Below are 23,741 nucleotides of genomic sequence, written 5' to 3'. Positions count from 1 at the left end.
GAATTAAACTACTCCCTTGACACCTCACGTTTAGAGTAATAAATCTTTTTTGCAAAACTTTTCAAATCCAACCGTCATATTATTTGTAATTTCTGACCTAACATTGGCGCAATCGGGCCTGGGGGAGGTGGGCCTATGTGGAAATAGTAATTCTGAATCATAAACACGAGTTACTAAATGTCAGCTGTTGATTCGCTATTCTACTCATCTTGTTCCCTCGCATGTATGACACTTAGTTAACTGAATTTTCTGACGGCGGTGACCTTTCAAGCTAACCAGGATTTCCAACCATTCAACAACGGGGCAAACAATCTTTGACAGAATTGATAAATTTCAATCATTGAAAAACACATTAGATAGTTAATACTTACTCGTGTGGCGTGAACTTGTTGTAGAAAACCTTAGTGAAATTGGCTGGGTACACGTATGTTTGATTCACCAAAAACCTTGGGCACTGTTCCACTGATATTGGGGCGTGAAATTTATTTGGTGGGTAGACCTGAGCTCCGATTGCCAGCCAAAGCGTTGTAGTCACTCCAACAAATGCTCCACAATAAGCTCCCTGAAGTAAATCATATGGTTATTGGAACAGGGCATGTTGTTCATAGCTCAGTATTGCATTAACGCTATCGCAATAACACTAATGTATTTCCTTTGGTCCCACTCTCTGCAGCTTTAAGTAATCATGGGGTTTCAGGTACAGGGAATGTTTTAAAAACTCTGTTTTGCAAGACAGATTTGGATAGTGCAGAAATATATCTCAAGTTTGTTGATAAAAGCGTTAAACCTCGTTAATAAATCCCATTGGAGGTGACATCACAAAGTAATAAAGGATTTATCTGTTAGGAACATGGGCCTAAGATTTAAAATTGTTGATACAAAAGGCAAATCAAGTATATCATTTATGAATAGAAATAAGCACCGCACTACATCAAGAAGTGCGTGTAAGCTTCGAATGGCGTTTCATTTTTCCAAATTATGTTGGTCTCAACGTTTATGGCCTGAAAGAGACCCACGTTTAGTCGATTAATAGAAGACTCACTTTCCACGTGGCTGATGGAACCAGCATTCCAAGTGCAAAGATTCCAAGACATGGTCCACCAACGATTCCAAAAATGCTGTAAGCAAGCTAGATGGAAAATTGAATGATTTGAGTGGAGGTATCAACAGAAGTGCCATGATATCAATTTACCATTTTATGTATGCCTATATCACCTTTAACAATTACAGGCAAATCAACCTTTTAAAGTCGTTTCAATGAAAGTTTATGTCACCTATTTTGTAGGTTTTTGGCCACCAGTATAAGTGATACTTATCTGAATTTATGCATGTTAATCTGAACTTATCTGCATGTTAATCTGAATTTAACGACTACTTATCCCTCATTATACCAAAGAGCCAATGCGAGAAAACGATCATCTACAGTTAAGTTCTTCTAGCTTAAGATTCAAAAAGAACAAGGATTTTTATATACTCCTTGATGGTTTAATCACGTGTAAATTTAATCACGTGTAAATTTAATCATGTGTGAATTTGCAACACATAAGTACATGTTCGCTGTAATTTCGAACATCACAATTTTCATATATAACAAATAAAGTTCTTTTTACTTAAAGCCAAATACTATTTAGATGCATTTTTGCTTTACGCTGCAAATTTTCTTGCATCCTGTGTTATTTATGCTATGAACATTATTTTTTTCAGTCTGCTTTATTGCTTATAGTTTATCTGTTACAGGGTATCTGATTGGTAAGCTACTGATACTGTTTGCCTTTATAGCAATGGACTAACCTTGAATCATATCAATTTCACATTGAAATGCTGTCTCTTTTCTTAAATGACTCCATACTGTTCTAAGCTTTATTCAAATCCCCTCGCACATATTCAACTCTCCACTAATTCAAGATCTTAAAATCTTTAGCTCACACCTTGACATATTTTAATGGCTACCCAGAGTTCTATTTTCAATTTTAATCGAGCTTTTAGATATGATAAAGCATCTTATTGAACTTTTATCTTGTCTGTTAAGTAGAGCATTTTACTTATATTAAACATAAGTTTCGTTTTAATGCCATATTGACAGAGCTGTACACACAAATGCATAGGGCGGGGGCGGTTTCAAGTACCCTATAAATACCAATGCCTAGAGAAACCGGGGAAATGGTATTGTAGATCGATATGGTGGCGAAAAAATTCTGGGTATAGATTTAAACTTTATTCATGAACTAAATCGTGGAGAATCAGCATCCAGGGTACATTCTAAGTTGCAGCTCAATGTTTCACACTCAATGCGATCATCGGTTGTCGAGTATCTGATCAAACAATAAATTTAATTTATGTTATGTTATTGATTCATGTGAGTATTAGGCTAAAACAGGTTTAGCAGTGACAGAAGGAATAATCGATAAAATATTTACCTGTAAAACCATTGTTCCGACAAAGGAAACCAAAAATGCCCCACCAATAATGATCATACCAAAAGTGCACGCTAAAACAACACAAATTAGAATGCCTTCATACAGGGGCTTGGGAACGCAAATAGTCAGAAAAATATACAATATTAAAAAAGTAAAAAATAAAAAAGTTTGAAAAGAAAGAAATTCTAAAATTCAAATTTTTAGGGCACCGTAAAGCCTACAAATTTGGCTATAATCACAGATAAATTAAATATTAAGGATATAATTATTGGCTGGGAGTATTGATTACTACAAATAGGGTTAAGATGATTGGGTTAAGCTTGAGATCTTTAACATTTTTTAATGAAGGAGTCTACTCTTTTGGCTTAAGGCAAAAATAAACTGGTATCCTACTGACAGGATACTGCATTTAAACCCCCATTGCATCTCTGCCCTCAAAATACATTCCAAAAATTGGCAAAGCTAGTTTTTATATTTCTTTCAACTTATTGCTGACTTTTTCTTTAGGGTCATCATGACAAAGAGCAATTGGGGCAACTCCCTATGACCTTTGCACCATCATCATCATCATCGTCATCGTCATCATGTGAGCCAACGATGACGAACAAGACTATCTTCGCAAAAACTCACCTATAATTTTTGAAATTCTGGTTGACCATGCATCAGACAGTCCAGGGTGCACTCTTTTCACGATATCTTCTAAGGTAACAGCAGCAATTGAATTAAGTCCAGATGATGCAGTGCTGTTTGTAATAAGAAAGATAAATTTAAAGTTCAAGACATGTAAAAAATGAATTAAGAAAAGATCCTTATGAAATTATGATATCAAAATGGACCTTAAAACAAAAAATTCTTACAAATTTCAACGAACAATCGAAGGTTCATTCTATTTTATTAATATTTGTAATTGACCCTTGAACCCAATCCGAATTGACCTTTGAACCCTATCCAAATGACATGATTTTTGACCTCTAAAGTGCAAGATTTGCTGTTAATTCAAGTATCTTAAATGCTATTGAGCAGCAGAAACATTTCATCCCTTTTGTATTCTCTGTAGCAATTCCTGGAGAACCGGTCAAAAGACCTTCTGAAGGTAGAGAAACGAATGAATGATCAACAACTAAGTGCTTCATTCAACAACAAAATTCATAGAAAAGAATCACGTGATTTCATTAGAAGAACGGTAAGGCTATCCTTTTCATATCTGATTATATTTTAGCATATTTTAGCATATTTTAGTATCGCTTAATCTCAAGTAACTTTAGTCGAAAAAACTTATATGTCGAAGTAAAATAAGGTCCATTGATTTTCCTTGATATAAGAAACTTGAGTATAAAATAGCTATCGGATGATCAGAAGAAATACTGCTGGTCCTAAATAATTTTGCTTGTGTAAAATTTTCTGGCTTTAGCATTTACTCACAAAACGAAAATTTAGCGGACACAACGTGACGGACATTTACGCGAATAAAAAATAACCCAACTAACGAATTTTGCCCCAGTTTAGTTGCCAATGATAGAATTGTTTAAATAAAGTTGTTCAAAAAGGAATAAACATAAAGATATGAATTCACCTCAAAGCTCCACTGAAGAGGCAAGACGTAAACAAACCAGGAATGCCTTTCCAAGCGCCAAGGTGGTCGATGATAAAATAGGGCAAAACCTTTAAAAAGAAAGAATATTCATAAAAATGCACCTCTGCACGAGTAACATCGGCTATTTTATCAGATATATATTTTGCAAAAATGTATTACTATAATAGCACTGAATGCATTGTCTATTCTAAGCTACAATCTGTGTCCATTCCTTGGGAAGGCAAAATGTCAAATTAACAACTCTCGAGTAACAAAATGTTTTAGGTGGATGAAAAGGAGAGGGTGAAGAAAATAACATCTATAGATTTAACAAGAAAATGTTAACAAGGAGAAGGAAACTATTTAGATAGAGGGCTTAGAGCCACTGATAAAGAGCCACTGATAAAGTTGTATATTTAGGGGTATTTGATATTGCTATGCTTCAAAAAACAGACAAACAATGACAATTTTGTATCTTGCCTTTAGAAAGGTACTGAATTGCGAGTAGCTGTGTTATACAAAAACATTCTAAAATGTGAACTTCTCACAAGTACCTGATCGTTGCTGGTTATTCTGCCGTCTGTTTTTAAATCACATTTGTTGTAGTTGGCGTAGATAACTAGGCCATCCATGACGCAAAGAGTTACTATGACAACCAAGCCAAGGATACACAAATAGAGAGACCTGGAAAATTCATTGAAAATGAGATTTTGTGAAGTGTTAAAGACATCTCTTTGCAAGTAGACTATACAAAATAAGAGATCCCAACAAATTACAGTCGCGCTGTTGTGAACCTCGAGAAAGGTGAATGGAAACGAAATTTTAGAAAAGGTACCCCACCCAAACCACGCCCTGTTTTCATAAGGTTTTTTATCATTGGCCTGTCGAAGTATGAATACTTTTCTGGACTATAAAGGCAGACTTTATTTGTATTCGCAAACAAGCTGTGCTCAAGTCCCTTTCCGCATTTCGCCACTGTAAACTATTGTCCTCAACGAGCATCAAAGTGTTGACGCATTTCGACGTTTCGAGAGTCGTTTTTGAAAACCACTCCTTGTTTGGCACGTATTCGCAATAGTCACGGAGATTGAGATTCATGGCGTCTTCCGGTGAGAGATGGGTTTACGAAAGGAGGTTGGGCACGACCGTTGCTTTTCAGACAGTCAGTTCAGAGGTTAGTTAGATAGATCTAATCAGTTCAGAGGGCTATGAGGGAAGAAATAGCAGCGATTTTCAATGGAAGTTAAGTTGAATTTTAAGTTGAGGAAGTAAAATGAGAACAGCCTTTTGCGTAATCTATGCTTTGGTCTTCAGTGGTAGAGCTTCATACACTGAAAATTCGGAGATCGATTTTTATTATCTATCTGTTATGATTATATCATTGTCATAACATTCTTTCGACATTCTTTCGACATGACATTCTTTCGGGAATGGTGGACGGAAAGAGGAAACGAGGAAGACCACGAAGGAAACTGGAGAACGACGTGGAAGATTTACTGGGAATGACCATGGCCGAGCTGCTTCGGAAGGCGCAAGACAGGGACACTTGGCGGACAACCATTGCGTGTGCCACGGTGGGTCAGCCTTGACCCTTCCGTTACTGATGATGATGATGATGATTATATAAATTAATCAAGTGCAGATAGATATGAAAAAATACATACATTAATTGACTGTGAATAGGCTTTAAAACAGCATGACGTTAATGTTTAAAATAAAACGACAAAATTAAGGTTTTTAAGCACAAATATATAAACTTACAAACCTTTGAGCTGTTCTCAGTGATTTAGCAGATAAAAATCTCTGAACAGCTGTCTGACTAACAGTCCACACTGGCATAGCTGTAAATGCTCCACCAATTGAAAGGGTCCAGAATGTATTCCTGACTCTCGGATCGGGATTGAAATCGAATACCTTGAGTCGCTGGCCTTTCTCAGCGCGATCGAAGACTGTCCCGAAACCGCCGACTTCCATTGTCCCGACAATCAGTACAACAATCAAGCCAAGTAACATTACACCAGCTTGGAATACATCGGTCCAAATCACAGCTTTCATCCCACCCTAGAATGATCATACAGAAATATCACAACCACGAGCTTGATTTAATAACATGAATAGTAATAATCATCATAACCAAAAAATCACTTCATACCACCCTAGAATGACAATTGAGAACATCACAACAATAAGCTTTGTTACGTTGCTTTGTTTAGTATAAATAAAAATATTGCTACACTAGCTTATAGGCAATCTGTCTTGTTGTGGATTGGTTAACGAGAACAATAGCTGGAACAATAACCTAAACACAATTCCAGCGCTCCGCCATATTTTTTACAATGCAATAAATTAAAGGGGGACTGGAAACAATAAAAATCCTTTTGTTCTTATAATCAATCAACGTCGTGACAGATTGCCTTTATCCAAGCCACAGGCATGACTAAAACTACAAGAAGCGCAAAAATCCTGACACATCTCCATGCATAATGTACCTCTTATGAGAGCCCTGAAGATGTTTCAAAATAGCTGTAACTCGGCAATGACCAGAAATCAATAAAATTGACGAACAAAGAATCAAGGAACAAGATGGAATTCTATGCAGAGAATTACGTAAAGAAGAAAACCCACTCCATTATTAATAAATAATCGAGGCAAGAACATCCCCTAATAGCTAGAGTAGAAACATTTTTAGCTTGAATCATCCAAACCGCCTTTCACCTGTGTAAGATCGTGCACAGATGAAGATTGTCAAAAATACCCTTATTTTCCAAGACATATTTTACTCTGTTAGTAATCCAAGGAGTTACGTAAGACAAATTTTTGATTTTATCGCAAATAGGCCAATCAGACAAACGCGAGCACATGACTGGTATAGTATCCAATCCTATGGGTATTTCTATCCACAACTGGGTACATATATTTTCAATCTTGTTTTTTCAGAACCGTATTCTGTCATTCTATACTCTGAGGAGTGTCAGACGAAAAAGCTTTTTGTATGATTGTAAAATGTTTGCTTCTTTCAAAGCCATTTTCAGATACTTGTTAATGTATCACCTGAAAGGTTCGCTAGGGTGACGGGCTACTTCAACATTAGATTTTCATCCAGGAGAACGCATATAAGTGGATTTTTTTTCTGGTTAATGTGCTTCTAGCCGATTGTGACTTTGATACTTGACTGAAAAGAGAGGGTCTGATGGTTGGAATCAAAGGACACGGGATAGGAAATTGTAAAATAGCAAGGTTCTATAGTTTGTGCCATTTGCTCATAAACATTGTAATATCTAAACTTTGAAGTGATAATTGGAAGTGCGCCAATATCTGCGAGGGTAATTCCATTTGCGCTGATAAGCTATTTATTATGATATCTTAGATTAGTATATCTCATTAATTTATCATCCTGTCGTTACGGTCATGGCTTTGATGTCATCGATAACTTATCATTATTTTTTCATGACTATCATTGATAATAGATAAATACGTCATACACCTAGACATTGCTTTTTTTTAATGTTACGCTGAAAGAAAGCACTGTTTCAGTTGAAAAACCACTCTTTTGTGGAGATTTGCTCAATGAAAAACCACTCCTTTGTGGAGATTTTTCACGGAACATTGCTCAATGTAAAGGGCCCTGCGATCGTGGGATAGCGTGAGCAATTTTCCATATTCCACAAGTTTGCGATAAAAAACATTCCTAGCAGTTGTTACCAGAACATGCATTTTCCTAACTCCACCATAACTTTCGATTTTATTACAGGAAAATTACTCTTTGAAACGTTATGAACTGAGAAAAATGATTGCTTTAATTCATAACGAAGGAATATTCTAAGCAGTTTGATTAATTCAAGTAAAAAAGATCCACTAATTGATTTAATGTTGATTCGCGACAGCCTTGCGTTCCTCGACAAATTGATATTTGATTGGGAAGATAGCCGTTTCGGTTAAATAAATCCAGTCTGGAGAAAATAAAAAGTTTACGCTTACCAGTGTGGTGTAAAAGTTACAAACAAGACCAGTTGTGATAATTGTTGCAGTGAGAGGTACTCCAGCCACTAGAAAAATTTAAAGTTACTTATTAAGATAAACAATATGAGGTTGAGTTTGGGGTCGAGTTCCAATAAGAGTTTCCTACGAAACTCGACCTTAAAAAGAAAAGTGTTCTTCGCCAGTGAGGAACAAAACTTATGGTACACAGGAATGCAAATGAATAAATCAAATGTCCCGATAAAACGATGCCTTAAACGGAGGGGGACACTAGTTTTAGCAGAAGATTAAGTACCCTTTTGCATTGAATTTTATACCCATCCGTGATAAATGACGATTACTGCCAAGGGCGCCTACACTAGGGGGGGGGGGGGGGTTGGCTGGAGGGGCAGCTAACCTGAAATATAAGAAAATATGATCTTATCGATATTTGATGACCACTTTGATCACTCTCGTTATGTTAATTTCTATTAGAAAATCTTAGAAAAATGATAACACCAGCCAAGGTATAGATGTACACGCTTTGGTATGTAGTACAGGGATATTTATATTTGTAACTACAAGCTTTACCCTTAATGTGACCATCAGGCACCTGTTCTGGATTATGCGTTCCTAGACTATATGGTCCTCGATTATGGACTCTTGATTGATTGCGCAATAGACACACGCTAGACAGAAAGCTTAAAGGCTTTTGCGCAACCGGTACGCTTTGCGACCATGATTCAAAAGACCAGGCCTAATATCGTACTGCATGAAAATACAAAACACATTCAATTTCTCAAATCAACCAAGAGCCTTTAACTTATTTCATTTTTACATGTTGGGCAGCTCAAGAATGCAGTCAAGCATCAACAGAATAAACATGTCAATGCTTTTTCCCACGATAGAAATCACTGAAATCTCTCAACCTGCATGAAATGAGTTCAGCAATTATGAGATTTTAAATCTTATGAAGCTTTAGGGAATGGTCACATTAAGGGTAAGGCTTGTAGTTACAAACATAAATAGCTTGTAGTTACAAATATAAATATCCCTGCACTAAATACTAAAGCATGTACATCTATACCTTGGGTGTCAGGGCTGCACAAAATGAGACCGTATAAATGAGATCTGTGGAGGCGAAGGGAGAGAAAGAAAGCCACTGTTGTTTCCTTTACCTTCTCTCTGTCTCTCGATGCGAAACCGGCGCCTCTAATTTTTGCGGTTTTTTTCTGCATTGCAACGAATCCCTCGCTCCAAAATTTTAAAATGAAATTTATGACCTTCCATTACAATTAGGCTGTAGGCAATGCCATGGCTAGCTTTTGTGTCCGAGAGCAGTGATCAGACCCTATTTGCCAACAACGTGAGTGACGCCTCTTTTATTTGTCGAAAAGATAAAACATTAACCGAAAAAATTCCCCTAGATGACAAAACCTCTTTAAAACAGAGTATATTCAGTGGTTTTAGACTAATTACCATATGAACTTTTTGCAGCTTTTTGCATTTAAAACTGTGCACCAACTATTGGCCTTGTGTGTTTCTTTGTAATAGTGACATAAGGCAGTACACATTTTTTTATAAGATAACCTAATTTTTTTCTGAGCCTCAATATTCTTAAATTTTCTTTATTTTGAGCCCAAAAGTATTCATAAATCATTCTCAAGCGACACAAGGCGACTCCAAGGCCAGATACGTCTATTTCAAGACCTACGTATAGCGTGAAACTAGCAAGTGTTTATTTAGAGAACTCGAACGATAGGACCAAAGTGGCACGTAGAGTTTACAGGATACATAAAGAACTAAAAGAATGGGGCCTACGATTAGTGAATGGCTGGTGGTCCTTCGTTTGTTTATCGGTTAGAAGAAGAAAGAATCTGTACATACCTGCCTCCAACGCAAGACTTGGTGCGTAAAGTACAACTGACAAATACAGCAACTGAAAATGGGATACATAATCAAAACATTGTTCTGACTTGAAAATAAACATTAACTAACACTACACGATTGTAAACAAAAAACTTTTGTTTTAAAATAAAGAGTTCAAAATAATAATCTACATTTTTAAGTGTTTTACTTAATTTCAGTCTTATGCTAGTTCTTTATCATTAAGTTTTCTATATTTTTTATTTCTTTCTTGGTCCATTATTGATAAACGAAATATTGTAGATGAACAAAGCATCGCCTGTTTTACACTGGTGTTGCTTTTTTACACTTGTGTTGTTTTTTGGTGAAATAACACCTCGAGTAGAGAGGCATTTTCGTTGAATTTACAGATTAATATCACCAGTAACTACAGAGGTGATCCTTTCACTTTCAGGTAACTCAAAAACGTTACTACATCTAAATAAATTAACTATTAAAAAATTCAGATAATATGGTGCTACACTATTAAGGAATCATCTTTGAGTCCCTTAATTTCAAAAGATAAGTTGGTTTGGACAAAAGAATCAGCTTCTCTGATATCTGCCATAACTTCCTTTTTGGAGAGAAAAATGCTATGTTTTCTTATTCTAGTTTAGCTTTCAGAAGCATGCAAACATTAATGGTTTCTAGTGCTAAAATCGGAAATTTGAGACATTTAGTGAATTCAGCCCAAGGTTCTTGCGACAGGGGTCATGTAAAACTTTGTATGTCATGACCCCCTTGTCAAACGAGAATAGAGAAGCCATGTACAGATCCTCAAGGACCGCAGAGCTTATAACGGATTGAGGGGGGCTTAAACGTATTTGTGGGGGGGCTTAAGATGCTAAAAACCAAGAACAGGGCGATTTTTTGTATGGTTTTAGCCCTCCCTCGCTCCCTGGGTTATTTTTGTATTGGAGAGAGCACCTAAGACTAAATGTCCATAGCAGAAAACGCTTTCAAAAAGAGTTCAATGTATTTGTTATTATCTCCAGGTTTATCTACATAAAATAGCGGGCCAATGAAGGTCTATGTTTATTGAAAAAGTGAGGGGGTACTTTTGGCTCGCCCTGTGTTATTCTTCTCATTCCAGTTTTGCAAATCAAATACCATCAGAATATGATTTGTATGTTTTCACTAATAATGGAGAATTCATTATTGTTTCACTAGACGTTCAAATTGCCTGGGCCAAACGCTTATAAAATTTCACCAATCAACGGCCAAAATCCTTTGAGGTAGAATTTTGCGACTTTTTTGCCATCCCATATTGGCTGATCTTGGCACGTGCAAAATAAGTACGTGCCCACTGTAACAAATCTGCTAAAAGCCATTTATATTACTATGTAAATTTGTAGACACTGAGTAAACTGCATTTTAAGAACACTTAAAGCCTTCTGCTTGTTACTTTACCTGTTTTGGATTACAATTGAAAGAATCTACTAAAATCTCGTCAGAACTAGTTTTATTAAAACAATATTTGACTTCAATCATCACATCTTTCAATCATCTTCCAGTAAATGACCATATTTTAACAAGACGGTTCAAGTATATATCAAGAAGCTTTTAAGCAAAAGTACAGCTTTGCAAAATCAGAAAAAAATTGGAACGTTTCTGACATAGTAAGAGATAAAATTATGCCTTTACACCAAATTCGTTAGCGAACTACGCCGATTAAAGAAACTGCCTACAGATACGGCAAACCCTAAGCAATTTGGGACATTTTAATTCAAAAGAAGACAGAGTTTAAAGTGTCAGGATTAAATCCCAGTGCATTTTTGTATAATTCTCAAGCAGGATTGCCGCACTGAAAAATTAGTAGGGGGGCTTTTTGTTATAAGCAGATTCTAGAAGCAACATTCGTGAAAACATCCATTATACTGGTATTTATGTTAAAGATATTCTGCTCATAAAATCATTCAAATATTTCGCTTATGTGATCTACTTCTTTTTGGAAGCAAGGCTTACAACAAGAAAGCAAATGAATTGATACTGAAATGCACCGCTGAATGCGTCAAGCAAATTAAACGATTTCAATGAGTTCTCTTTAGTCGTTGCCTGCTATATTAGGTAGATTGAATCCTGTGGTCCTGAACTAACATGGTGACCTATACAAAGTTGCATTTTGTAACAGTGTTGTACTGAATTTGTACTGTATTTGTACTGTATTCTATTGTATTGTGCTGTGTTGTTCTGTATTGTGGATTTATAGTGTATTTATAGCGTTAAGTTTCGGAATATTTGTAATGTTGGGTGTGGAGGCAACTCGATAACGTTATATTTTTTGCCTCCATCTCAACAATGATCAACTTGAGTTTTTTTTGTATTTTTTTTTATTATGATAAAAAAATATTTCACTGACGGGTTGCCAATGCAGATTAATCCAACCAAACGTGTGCTCACTTGCTAAGAGGGCTTAACATGGGGGCTGAGCCCCGAAATTCGACACCCCCTTCCTCAAGACAATGAAATCTGTTAGCATAAAAATCTTCAGTTTTTATTATCACTTATTGTTGCTTTTGGTTTTCTAGGGCAGAATAAAGTTGAGGGGTTGCCAGGTTTGCAAGAACGCGTTTAGAATCAACAAGGTAAGAGAAGCTTAAAATGAAAACTTACGTATTGTAGCATGAATAGGAAACACCCTAATGATCGTACGCCAGGAGAGAAACGCATTTCAAGGTACTGCAAAGAAAATTCAAATTTTATTCGATAATATGAATCAAATAATAATAATCATCATCATCATAATCAACTTCAGTATTATTCACGGTATGCGAGAACTTAAAACATTGTCGCAAAGTTGACAACAAAAACTGAATTTGATACTTTTCAAATAAATTAATTAGGATGGAATGAGACAAAAACATGTGAACAGTTTATGCTCCGTGTAGTTTTGGCGACAGAAGGGATGAACTTAAGACGGCGTAAATATACAATGAAAGGCATTTTCTGGAAATATAAACAGATTGTGTTATAATATAGTGTTTTTGGCAAACGTATAGATACTTTAGAGTCGACTCTGAGGGGCCTCCTCTAAATACAAAGGCTCATCCTCTGAAATACGGCCCGTAACCAATCTAATCTTTACAGCCAACAGACAACGAGAGTGGTATAACCGCAAGATCTGGAGTTTCAAAAATGTCAATACATCACTGAAATTGGAATACAGTACTTCGGCAAAAGTGGCTCTATAGGTGTGTGGAAGGAGTGTATGGGGGCCCGTTATCTACTGTTAAGGTTTGAAGTTGTCTTCTGGGCCCATCATCATCATCATCATCATCATCATCATTACATTTACATTTAACAACCCTTTTGGGTCATACAAATGTCTGCCCAGTCAACTGCAACATTAAAATTTACTCAGGCGCAGGCTTGTTGACTCAGGCTTCAAAAACAACAAAGGAACCGTCGAGAGTTACCCTTCTGCCTATTTCCTATTCTGTGGTTTAATGCTCTTTCTATATATACTGTTTTACTAATGTTCAAAATTCGGGGCCCGAACAAAAAATCCCTATGAGGCCCTGCTGCCTCAGTTACGCCATTGCCCATTGGTCAGGCGTTGACAGCACAGTGTCTATTTTGTACTAATTAACTGTGAAACTATTGGGATGACGTCAGAGGTGGTGACAGCTGGTATGAAAACAAGGAATTGCAGTTGGAGATCACGTAATTCTAGAAGCGAAAAATGCGCGTTTTGCTGTAGCGAAACCCCTGCCCACGGAAAAAGGAAACCAAATCAGGCTATTTGCGTAATCTGTCGTGTAATTTTAAACTCTCAAAAATGTTTTCACATGAAATCTCAGCGTGCTCAACCAGTTGGATTCAACGGAAGTCATCGTTTTCTTTCTCTGTGGTCTAACAGGGGTGCAGTGCTATAACTATGGGGGGGGGGGCTTTCGTAAATTTTATTTTCTTCCAAACACAACGTAGTAGAAGAGTGCAATTTTCGGCATTAATAAGGGGACCCTGTCCCCTGAGCCCCTTGTTCCACATCCAATCACACTGAGGAGGTGAATCATTATGTTCTCATTGCTCAGGTACTACGCTCTGAAAGACAACCTCAAAATGCAAAAAAGAAACTTGAAACTAGTCCAACCGGTTTTTGGCTTCCCTCCGCAAAAAGTTCTGATCGATACAACGCGCATTCAAATGATACTAGTACATCGGTTCTAAACCAATAGTCGCCATTAATTTTATAATGTCATGCACAACGTTGTGGTAGATGAACAATAAACACAATACCAATCACCTCTAGGGAGATGATGATTGTTTTGGCACTGTATGTAGGTAATTGCTTTGCAACTTCCTAACCCCCTGTTCTGTCACCCATATGGCCCTTGACAAAATCCACAGAAAAGAGATGCACAGTTCACAGTGACTAAATCCACACAGTAATCTCTATTTTGTGCAAAATCCCTACTGGATCTATCTGAAAACAAAAAGAGTGGTTTTATTTTCGAGGAGGTGCAGGGGGGGCTGTTTGGTGTCGAATTAAGCGAGTGTGACAACAAAAAGTAAATATTTAATCTTATTATAGTTGCTGAAATTGAAAAAGAATACTTTTCAAAAATACTGAGGAGGACACCCCCCCCCCCCTTCCCCCATTTGTTGACTTCGCCTAAAAAATATGTATGCTTCTTTACGTATACATTTGCACTGGTTTTGGTATATTTTCAAGAAACATCATCTCTCCACGTGTTTGTTACAGTCACACTTGGCAAAATGATCTTTCTCCGTGGAATGACATGTTGAAAGTAAAGCAGGAATAAGATAATTACCTCATGTGCGCTAGTGATATCGAGTCGGTAAAATATTGGGGCGTAGATGACGGCAGCAACAGTGCATAAGATGAAGTAGGACAAAAGGAGAACACAGTATTGTACACCGTATGTGTAAATCTCGGAAGGGACACCAAGCAAAGTTATGGCTGACAAATAAGATGCAAGTAGTGACACGAAAATCGGGAAACATCCCATTCCTTTGCCAGCCATAAGATACTCTTTTGTGGTAGATTGTTTTCCACCGTATGCATGGTAGACGCCAATAGCGCTTGAAATCAACAACATACACGCAAAGACGATGTAGTCAGCAACACTGAATTCGTTGACCGTCATCTTGTCTCGCATAAATAAAACAAAAGTACTCGTTCTTGTCTTTCTTCTTGCCCTGGTCTCAACCTTTCTTGTCAATCCTGTCTTCAGATTGAGGTTTTCAAGCTTCACCCTTCACAATAGTCCGCGAGTAACCAGGTGAGCAAATGTTTACCCTCCTTTCTCTCCTCTCCTCGATCTTCGTAGTGTTGTGGTCTGAGATTCTCTGTGTTTTTATTGTTCCACTTCATCAACTCTTGTGCAGGAACAAAGAGAATGAACAGCATGGTGTCTTTTATTCTCATTTTCAATCACACAGAATGATTGTCCGGTTTGTTTAGGGACACGGGCCCGGATTAGCAACACTGCATCCTGGACGCCTGCTAGTATTGTCCGCAAAGTGTAATGGACATGACGATATTACCAGTGGATATTACCAGTTTGACGCAATTCGCAACAAGGATTTGGAAGGTCTTTGCAATCCAACAGGTTGTTACTTGAAAAGGGGCGTGACCACTATTCCAAAAGAAAAAGAAGAGAGGTGGGGCAACACAATAAGAACTGTTAACTGATACAATAAATGATAATTTGTGATTGTGATATGCTCGGTGATATGGATTTTATGTTAATATGATCGGCGATTTTTTGTTCGGTTTCTTTTGCGGAATTATACAGCCCTGCCAAATATAATGATGATGTGATGAAAATTGAAAACAAGACGCTTATTTTGAAAAAAGAAGCCGTTTTTCATGTTTCGCAAACCTTTTTGGCGTCACAAGCACAAAACCTGGATTAAAGAGCTATCACAAGATCGTGACTGCTAAACTTCCCTTGATTGAGTCTATTTCGTGATCGAGACAGCAGCCCTCGCAGCAGCCCATGTTTGTTTGTCTTTTGGATCTCCGCCTGTCCTACGCAGAGGTCCACAAAAACAAAACAAATCATAAAAATAACGATAAAAGCACTGATATTGCCCCATATATCCACAGGGCTCATAGGCGCATTACAATTGAAGATTAAGTCTAATTTCACATGTATGTTATGTTTTAAAAGGGGTAAAAGTTTACAAAGTTTTCATTAAAATCTAAGCTAGAACAATTTATTCAATAAAATACTTTCTAGATAAATGTGTTTTCAAATAAGTTTTAAATTTTCTAAAGTGTTGCATGCTCTAACTAAGTGTCTCACCCACTGGTGTATCATGGGGCAAGCAGATCAGAACCTCGTTGATCAAATAATAATAGCAAAATGTCACGCCCAATTTGGTTGGATATTACGGTATCTTTGAACACCCTAGCAAACATTAAACATAGAGATGAAACTAAATGACCAGTTTTGCTTGCAAACATTCAAAATCCAGACACTTACGACCTCAACACAGTCCGCACTCTTTATCCGTAGTCTGGAGGCAAAATAGACAAAACGTTCATCTTCAAATATTATACATTATCTGCAACTTTTAATCGCATTGAAAATACACAAAAGCAATCCGTAACTCATGTTAAAAAGGAAATTATCAGTACGAACACCCAAGAGTCAAAATGCCTAAGATCAGATTAACCTATAAGAAGTTGTGCACTAGCCTTGGAAAAGCGAATCTGCTTCCACAAGAAAATTGCAAGTTCAGGTGAAGGGAATTTGCTTCTCAATTTTATAAATTAAAACGGTTTTCGAGACACGTTGCCTCCTGTGACATTCAGTTTTGATGCTGCGAAATCTGTGTTGCAAAAACGGTTGAAATGTAAATGATGAGGAGGTAGCATGGCAGAAGTAATGTCTTATTCAAAATGGGTGGGTGTTTATTTATAGGTGGGAAAGGCAATTTATTTAGCAGAAATCTAACAAAAATTTAGCAGAAACATGAAACAAGTTATATAGAAGCATGAGCTAAGCCGAGTGAACCATAGTGGCAGTTGTACAACTAACTCATGGTCTTAACAGTGTGATGTTACAGCTAAATACGAAGTTGTCTTAATTTCACCTTGGGCAAACATAGTTGAGGTTGAACTCAATAGGGATTATGGTTAGAGCCAGCACCATAATATATCATTGTTAATAAGTTAGTTGGACAGTCTATCTGTTCACCTTTATGTTTATCTAGATAATATATCACATTTTTCATTAAGGAATGTGCTTATGGTCCTATCTCGAAATTTCCTGAAATCAAGATTCCCTAACTTGTTACGCTATCTGCTGACTCCCATGGTTCCAACTGGCATCAGAACGTCTCAAATGTACTTATGAATTCGATTTTACTTAGAAAAAAGCTCCAGTTAAGAATACAAAAAAAACTACAACGACATATATACAGCGATAAAGGCCAGGTCTAGACATTGCATTCAACCCCTGATGAACTCACTTTAATAATATCTTTACAGAAAGAAACAAATCAAATTCTATCACTTCAGAAATTGGTAAAATATCTTACGTAATGTGTATCACATACCTATCTTACTGTGACTGAATGAAATGCGAAATCAGATATGTCCTTGCCCGAATATTATTCATAAACATTTAGTTAAAAACATCATCTCGGGCCATGTAATCTAAGCATGGGGTTTAGGTTCTTTATAACTCTGTTAGAAGTTAAAATGTTACGGCACTTTGCGCCATATCGTTGGTTTTTTGCCGAAATATCGCAAGTCCGGTTTCCCACATTACAATGGAGGCATTGGTAGGTCCGGGTTCAGATACCGGAATCTTTTTTCTCCAGGAAAAGTTAATGAGTGGCTGAAAGACTGGGAAGATGACGAACGCGTCTTTGACTTGCTTTTATCTCTCTTTTCACTCCCAGCCATCAACCTTTGGCCTTTGCTTTTACAGACAAACTTCTTCATCAACGATCTTATTTTCTCTGGAATAATAGGGCTGTTAGACATCGTAACCTAAAAGGAATAAAAGCATGTATGAAACTGCACGATTAACCAGCTAAATAAAATCACATGTCATAGGAATGTTCTTTTTCGAGCAGGCCCGTAGACAGCCAAACTGGATTGGGGGTACGGATAGAAATATAGCTTTTTCTATACCTGCCTTTCGAGATACTGTCAGATCAAGCTGCGCTTATAAGAACTTCAAGCACAACTTTTGCAAATTATTGGGGGGAGGGGGCATTACCTGAAGTGTCTACGGGTCTGTCATGTAATGAAGCAATAACTTTGTGCTTTTGCATTTAAAAGATTGTCGATACCTACAATTAATGCAACAAGTCCTATTCATAGTTTAACTCTTTTAAAAATACTTTCTTCTTAATTTTATCTGTATCTTCCAACATTTTATAGACTTGTCGTAGTTCTTTCGCATTACATCGCTTCAAGTCCTTAAAGACGGAAGACTGTGGTAAAGCTACTTGTTAAAAATAGCTCAGTTTTTGAAACGTTTTGGAACAACTGCTCACATGAAATGATCGGTTCCTGCATCTCCAAAAGGAATCCAAAAGTTGCAAAAGCATTCATATATAAATTCTAATCACCAATCCTTATTGTTTGTCTATATTTTAGCCCGCCCGAGCCCCTGGGCTAAGTCATGTATATATCCGATATGTGTCTTTAAGAACAGAAACATTTTATACGACACTTCAAATACAAAGGAAAAATATCAATCTTTGTGTTGTGATGTGTTGTAATAAAACGGAAAAATTGAAAACCAGTTGACGAAATTAACAATCGATTCACCTCAAAAATTATTTTGAAATTGAAATATAAACATCTATCTAATCAATCTAAAAACCTCTTCAAGGTCTCGTGGAAATCATTACCCTTAAAAATTTATTTTGTATGAGAAGAAATTGTTCATTGGCTATAGTAATTTATTTTAACCTCTGTGTCAAAGGCCCCGGGGTAGTCATAGTCTTTTGCTCCTCGGGGTATCGTCCAAGTAGTATTGTAAAGTAAATTTGTAAGTAGCAAAGCTTGTATTTAGGTATTGTATCATTTTAAGTGGATATAAAGAAAAAAAGTTGTTGGGCAGAACATTATAAGGATATTTTCTAGCATTGAAACACTTTGGCAGATGGGTGCACAAGGGAATTTAATGGAATAATAATAATAATAATATGAATATTTCAACTGGATAAATGCTTCAACAAAAATATTGCTGATTTCAATGCCTGTCCTGCTTAAAAGAAAAGAAATGTACTATCTACTAAAGAATTAAGGAAGGGTTACCTGAGGGACAGCTTTCCGTAAAATTGATTTGTATTCCTCTTTGGTTATTTCTTTTGATTTGTAATACAGCTTCAAAACTTCTTTACATTCTTGCTCCACTCTTGATTGTCTAACCAACATGTCAACCATCTTTTGCTGGAGAAATAAGAGCATTGTTATAAATATTTCTCAAAAAGAAAGCTAACAAAAATTGTTCAAATGGATATAATATAAACAGATTCACTGAGAAGGGTGGGAAAAGAGGGATTCCCTTAGGCCCATTGCCATCAAGGACCCTGTTTAAATGTGAAAACTACTCAGTTTGAATCTGTAATGGTTTAATTTGTATACACCAGCATGAAGCACAATACAAAACATTTTATGTGACATCTGTTGTTATCAGCTATCTTTAAACAACAACTTTACTTGTTCACAAATAGTACACTAGCAAATCATGGTGCAGCAAATAATGATGTATTTTAATCATCATTTGAAAGGAACAGGGTCAACAATACTTTGGCCCACTCAAGTGTGCCAAGCAGTGGTGTAGTGCTATCTAAAGAACAAGGAGGGCTCTTGCACAAAATGTTGCAAAAAACAATAGCAAAAGTCAAACTTTGCTAATTTTTGGTATTAACAAGGGGGGCTCAGCCCTTTCTGGCAGGGCTTTGCTCTTCACCAATATTTTTATAAAATTAGTGATATGTAGTTTTTTGTGAAATGATATATAAAACTGCTGATTTTCTAAATGTTAACTTGATCATGGTTGAAAAGCTGAAAATCATTAAAATGATCTAACCTGTTTTGATGATTGGGGCTTTGCAAACCCTTTAATTTTGTGTTTATCATGGCCTTTTCTACTCTGTCTTTTTACCTCATGCCTTGATTTAGCTTCAATAATCTTTTGCCAAGTTGGGTTTTCATATCCAGAAAAGGGTTCTTTCAGTCTCAATTCAACAGCACCTTTAAGTGCATCTTGCTGGAGGTTCTTTGCATCAACAGGTGATAAACCAATATCCATAAGTGTCAGATCTTCTGGATTGTATGGGGAGTCATCAGCCTCAAGATGGTAATATCTATCTGTTTGATTGATTTCTGCTTCGTTCCCTATTCCACTAAACTCTTCTGGAGGTGTGTAAGGCTGTTTTCTTTTTACTGCTTTTTCTTTGGGTGGAGAGAACTCTGGTGTTTTTGGTATTCCTAGTTTCTGAGCTGGTGCTTCATCATCAAACAAAAGTGGGATTTTAGATGGTGATTTTTTAACTTCTTCTTTCTCGGACACTTTTTCTTTGATGCTGCTTAGTTCTAAACCAGGGATAGATATCGGCTCTAGTCCAGGGATTACCATCTCTCTCGGGCTCCTTAATTTCTTATCCTTAGGACTTTCTCCTTTTTTTCCATCCAATTTGCCATCTTCCAATTTAAGCTTTGGAGTTTTTCTTGCAGACTTTTCTTCTCCCTTTTCATTGTTAGGAACTACTTCCTTTTTCTCTTGCAAAGGTATCTGTTTTTTGAATGACAATCTTTTTGGACTAGTCTCCTCATCCTTGCCCAACATTTTAGCAAGTCCATCATTTTCCCTGTTTTCAGAGTCGTCTTCTTGAGCAAATATGTCATCAAAGAGATCATCTTTTGATTTTCTGTTTCAAGAAAGAGCAAAAATGTTACCTTCCAGTTACCTCAGTGATGCAAGCAAATAGGCATGCTTTAGCAAAATCAACAAGCAAAGTCATTTTTGTTTGAGTATGCTGACCACACATTAAAATAGTAAGTGAAATCTTTTACTATTCCCACAAGATTTGTTTAGTCATTTTAAACCAATGCAACAAAAGACTCATTTCTGTAAGAATACTGGAAGAGGTACTTATTCTTGCCAAAAAAATCAAGCATGTTTAGAACTTCAAAAAAGTTCAATTCAAAAGCAAACAAGAGCTGACTTTGTTTTCAGCAAAAAAGCAGCTTTTAGACTTAAAAGAAATGTAAGGAAAATAAATTTACTCAAAAGAATATTAGCTTAAGTGTTATAAGTAAAATGTGATATATTTCCTGCTTTCTTGACATTTTAAAATATAAATTAATGATTACCACTAATTTAAACTAGGCCAGAAAAAAATTTACAGCAGACAAATTTTGTAGGAAAATACAGTTTTTTAAAAAAAACTCACTGTAAATTCTTTGTTGCTTTCCCATCATCTCCAACTTCCTCTTGATCTTTCTCTACTTGCCTCTCATCAACTTTCTCTTTTTCTGATTTTGGTGGCTGTTCTGATTCAACTTTTTCAAACTCTGCTTCATTTTCATTTTCACACTCTACTTTCTTTGTTACCTCTTCCTTGACATCTTCATCAATCATCTTTTCATGATCTATAGCACCACTTTTAACCAGAAGTTCTTGCTTCAATTTTTTTGTTTCCTCTTTTGAAAATAGCTTGAAAGGTCTTTTCTCTTGGTTCAGTTTAACAGCTTCCTGTTTGCTAACAACTGATTCTGAAACCTCTTGCTCACTTTTGCCATCATTAACAGTTTTACTGGTCCTTTCAATAACATCTTTTTCAGAAACATTGTTGATTGCATCTTTTTCATTTACTTTCACCTCAACAGAATCTGCACTGTTTTCTTTAGACATTTCATTTTGCTCCTTGGCCTGTTCACTATCCGGACCTTCTTTGCTAACATTTTGATCAACAAAATCTTGGGGTTTTGCAACACTGTCTTTGTCATTTCCAATGCTACTCTTTTGATTTTCAAAACCCTTGTCAAATGCAGAATCTTCTGGTGCACTGTCTTCTTTTTCCACTTCTCTCTCTATATCACTCAGCCTTTCAAATTCACTGTCAGTATCAGAACCATCTAGTTCATCCTTTACTTCTTCTTCTTTTTGAAGTTTGAGGTTTTCACTCTTCTTAGAAATACCTACTTCCTTTTTAATCTTTGCTTTCTCAATAACCTTTTTACGACCATCTTCAATATCTAAGTTGAATTTTTCTTTTGATCCTTTAGAATCAAAGGTTTGGGGGCCTGTTCCTTTATGCCTTGTGTGTTCCTTTTTGTTATCCTGCCCTTCTCTTTTATTGTTGTCTTTCTTCTCACTTTTCTCACTATGGTGCTTTTCTCTTTTATGATCACTATGTCTTCTTTCCCTTCTATTGGGTTCTGATTTGCTTTTCATTTTCAAGTCAACTTCCTTCTGCTTTGACTTCTCTGAATGGCTTCTGTCTGAATGATGCCTTTTATGGGGGTTGTGGCTAGATGATGAAGATTTTCTCTGTGTGTCATCTCTTTCTTTGCTTCTTGGCTCACTTTCTTCAAGCTTTTTGCTATTATCTTTCTTCTTGTGTTTCCTCTCTTTTCTCTCAGGATCATCCTCATCTGAGTGATGCTTGTGCTTCTTTTTATGTTTTAAATGCTCATCCTTCCTTTCTTCATCCTTCTTTACACTACTCCTTTCCTTTGATTTTTCTCTGTGTCTATTTTTTCGCTTCTTTTTATTTTCAGGCTCTGCATCTGGACTTTGAGATCTTTTGTGACTACTTTTGCTTCTCTTGCGTTTGCGTTTCTTTGCCTTTTCTTTACTTCTATGTTTTTCGTCATTTTCTCTACTTTCATTTTTCTCATGCCTATTGTTTGAACTTTCCTTAATATTTTTACCATCTTTACTTTTTGACCTAGAACTACGTGGTGTTTTTTCCTTGTTTTCTAATCCTCCATCTACAGTTTTACTCAAGGGAAAATCAGCCAAATCCTCTTCCAACTCTTTGACAACTATCATGTCAATGTCATCATCATCATCTGACCCTGCTCTAAAGCTATTCTCACTTTCATTTAAACTGCTAGAAGATCTCCTTGACTTCTTTTTATCCTTAGTAACTTTTGTCTGCTTAGTAACTTCAAAAGACTTTTCTACTCTTTTGTTGCCACCTTTGTGAGATTTCTTAGAATCTAATTTCTCACTATTGTCTTTTTTATCATTTGATAAATCTTTGTCACTTGAAAGCTCCCTTGCACTCTTCTCTTTTCTATAGGTGGCAATCTCTTTCTTTTTATCTTTCTTTTTCTTTTTCTTGTACTTCTTATCATCAACCCCATGTTTTTTCTCTTCATTCTTTGAAATTTCATCAGCATTTTTATCCTTATTTATGTCTGTTGTAGCATCACCATCATCATCAGAAAGAAACCCACTCTCCCTTAGGCAGTAAGTGAGTAGTTCTTCATTATCGTCCTCAAAAGCAGGGACAAATTTTGTATCAGTTTTTTCTTTGGGCTTGCTAGAGGCTTTTAGCTGCATATCCAGCCCAAAGTCGATCCTTGAAACATGTTTCTGTTGCGATTTCTTCCCAAGTATTTCATCTTCAATACTTTCCTCATCCGAATCTATCAGTAACGGGCATGCAGGGTCATACGGCACATCCATTATTTATGTTGCCCTGGGCTTTTATTTTAGGCCGTGGCAAGATTTCTCACTCCGGTTTTTTCTTTCACGCACAAATCAAACTCATCGAAACAGCTGTAAACGTTGTCTTTTGGGGAACTTCTCACATTCGTGACAAGATAATTAAATTTCTGCTGATCGTCAAAAATGCAGGTTTTGTTTGTGATGTGCAGTTCATTTGTCTGCTCCGGATAGCTTTAGACCGTGGCAACAACAACCACATTTGAC

At 36.5% G+C, this 23,741-nt stretch overlaps 2 protein-coding genes and 1 long non-coding RNA gene across 3 annotated transcripts in view; 1 reads left to right on the top strand and 2 right to left on the bottom strand.

Moving 5' to 3' along the window:
- LOC135695387 (sodium-coupled monocarboxylate transporter 1) overlaps positions 1–14,975 on the bottom strand; it is a 19,982-nt gene extending 5,007 nt beyond the window's left edge. The window contains exons 1-11 of the mRNA XM_065214461.2: positions 14,628–14,975; positions 12,466–12,531; positions 9,835–9,886; positions 7,969–8,036; positions 5,756–6,051; positions 4,545–4,674; positions 3,991–4,079; positions 3,048–3,160; positions 2,418–2,488; positions 1,043–1,129; positions 372–562 (exon numbers count right to left, since the gene is read on the bottom strand). Coding sequence (XP_065070533.2) covers positions 372–562; positions 1,043–1,129; positions 2,418–2,488; positions 3,048–3,160; positions 3,991–4,079; positions 4,545–4,674; positions 5,756–6,051; positions 7,969–8,036; positions 9,835–9,886; positions 12,466–12,531; positions 14,628–14,975 — 1,511 coding nt within the window. The remainder of the gene's footprint in view (positions 1–371; positions 563–1,042; positions 1,130–2,417; positions 2,489–3,047; positions 3,161–3,990; positions 4,080–4,544; positions 4,675–5,755; positions 6,052–7,968; positions 8,037–9,834; positions 9,887–12,465; positions 12,532–14,627) is intronic.
- Positions 3,479–16,763, top strand: LOC148960579 (uncharacterized). Its single transcript, XR_016143830.1, has 3 exons — positions 3,479–3,600; positions 12,381–12,437; positions 12,940–16,763. It is a non-coding gene; the product is annotated as an uncharacterized LOC148960579 (long non-coding RNA).
- LOC148960578 (uncharacterized) lies at positions 16,365–23,741 on the bottom strand. The gene is made up of 4 exons (XM_089108923.1): positions 21,250–23,741; positions 19,884–20,724; positions 19,106–19,240; positions 16,365–17,824 (listed from the first exon to the last, which is right to left on the bottom strand). The coding sequence occupies exons 1-4, from the start codon at positions 23,493–23,495 to the stop codon at positions 17,597–17,599; spliced, it is 3,450 nt and encodes a 1,149-aa protein (XP_088965049.1). The 5' UTR covers positions 23,496–23,741; the 3' UTR covers positions 16,365–17,596.

This window comes from Rhopilema esculentum, chromosome 2 (assembly GCF_057945365.1).
Source record: "Rhopilema esculentum isolate cy_ngs chromosome 2, ASM5794536v1, whole genome shotgun sequence".
In the NCBI taxonomy this organism is placed as follows: Eukaryota; Metazoa; Cnidaria; class Scyphozoa; order Rhizostomeae; family Rhizostomatidae; genus Rhopilema; species Rhopilema esculentum.
Note: the sequence above shows the minus strand (reverse complement) of the source record. Positions and strands in the feature narration are given on the sequence as shown.

What these genes read in the sequence shown, in the direction of transcription:
- LOC148960578 (XM_089108923.1), bottom strand. Translation starts at nt 23,495, where the DNA reads ATGGATGTGCCGTATGACCCTGCATGCCCGTTACTGATAGATTCGGAT. An exon ending in AGCCCCAATCATCAAAACAG is followed by an intron (nt 19,241 to 19,883) that starts GTTAGATCATTT and finishes TTATTTCTCCAG; the next exon opens with CAAAAGATGGTTGACATGTT. An exon ending in TACGGAAAGCTGTCCCTCAG is followed by an intron (nt 17,825 to 19,105) that starts GTAACCCTTCCT and finishes TATTCCTTTTAG; the next exon opens with GTTACGATGTCTAACAGCCC.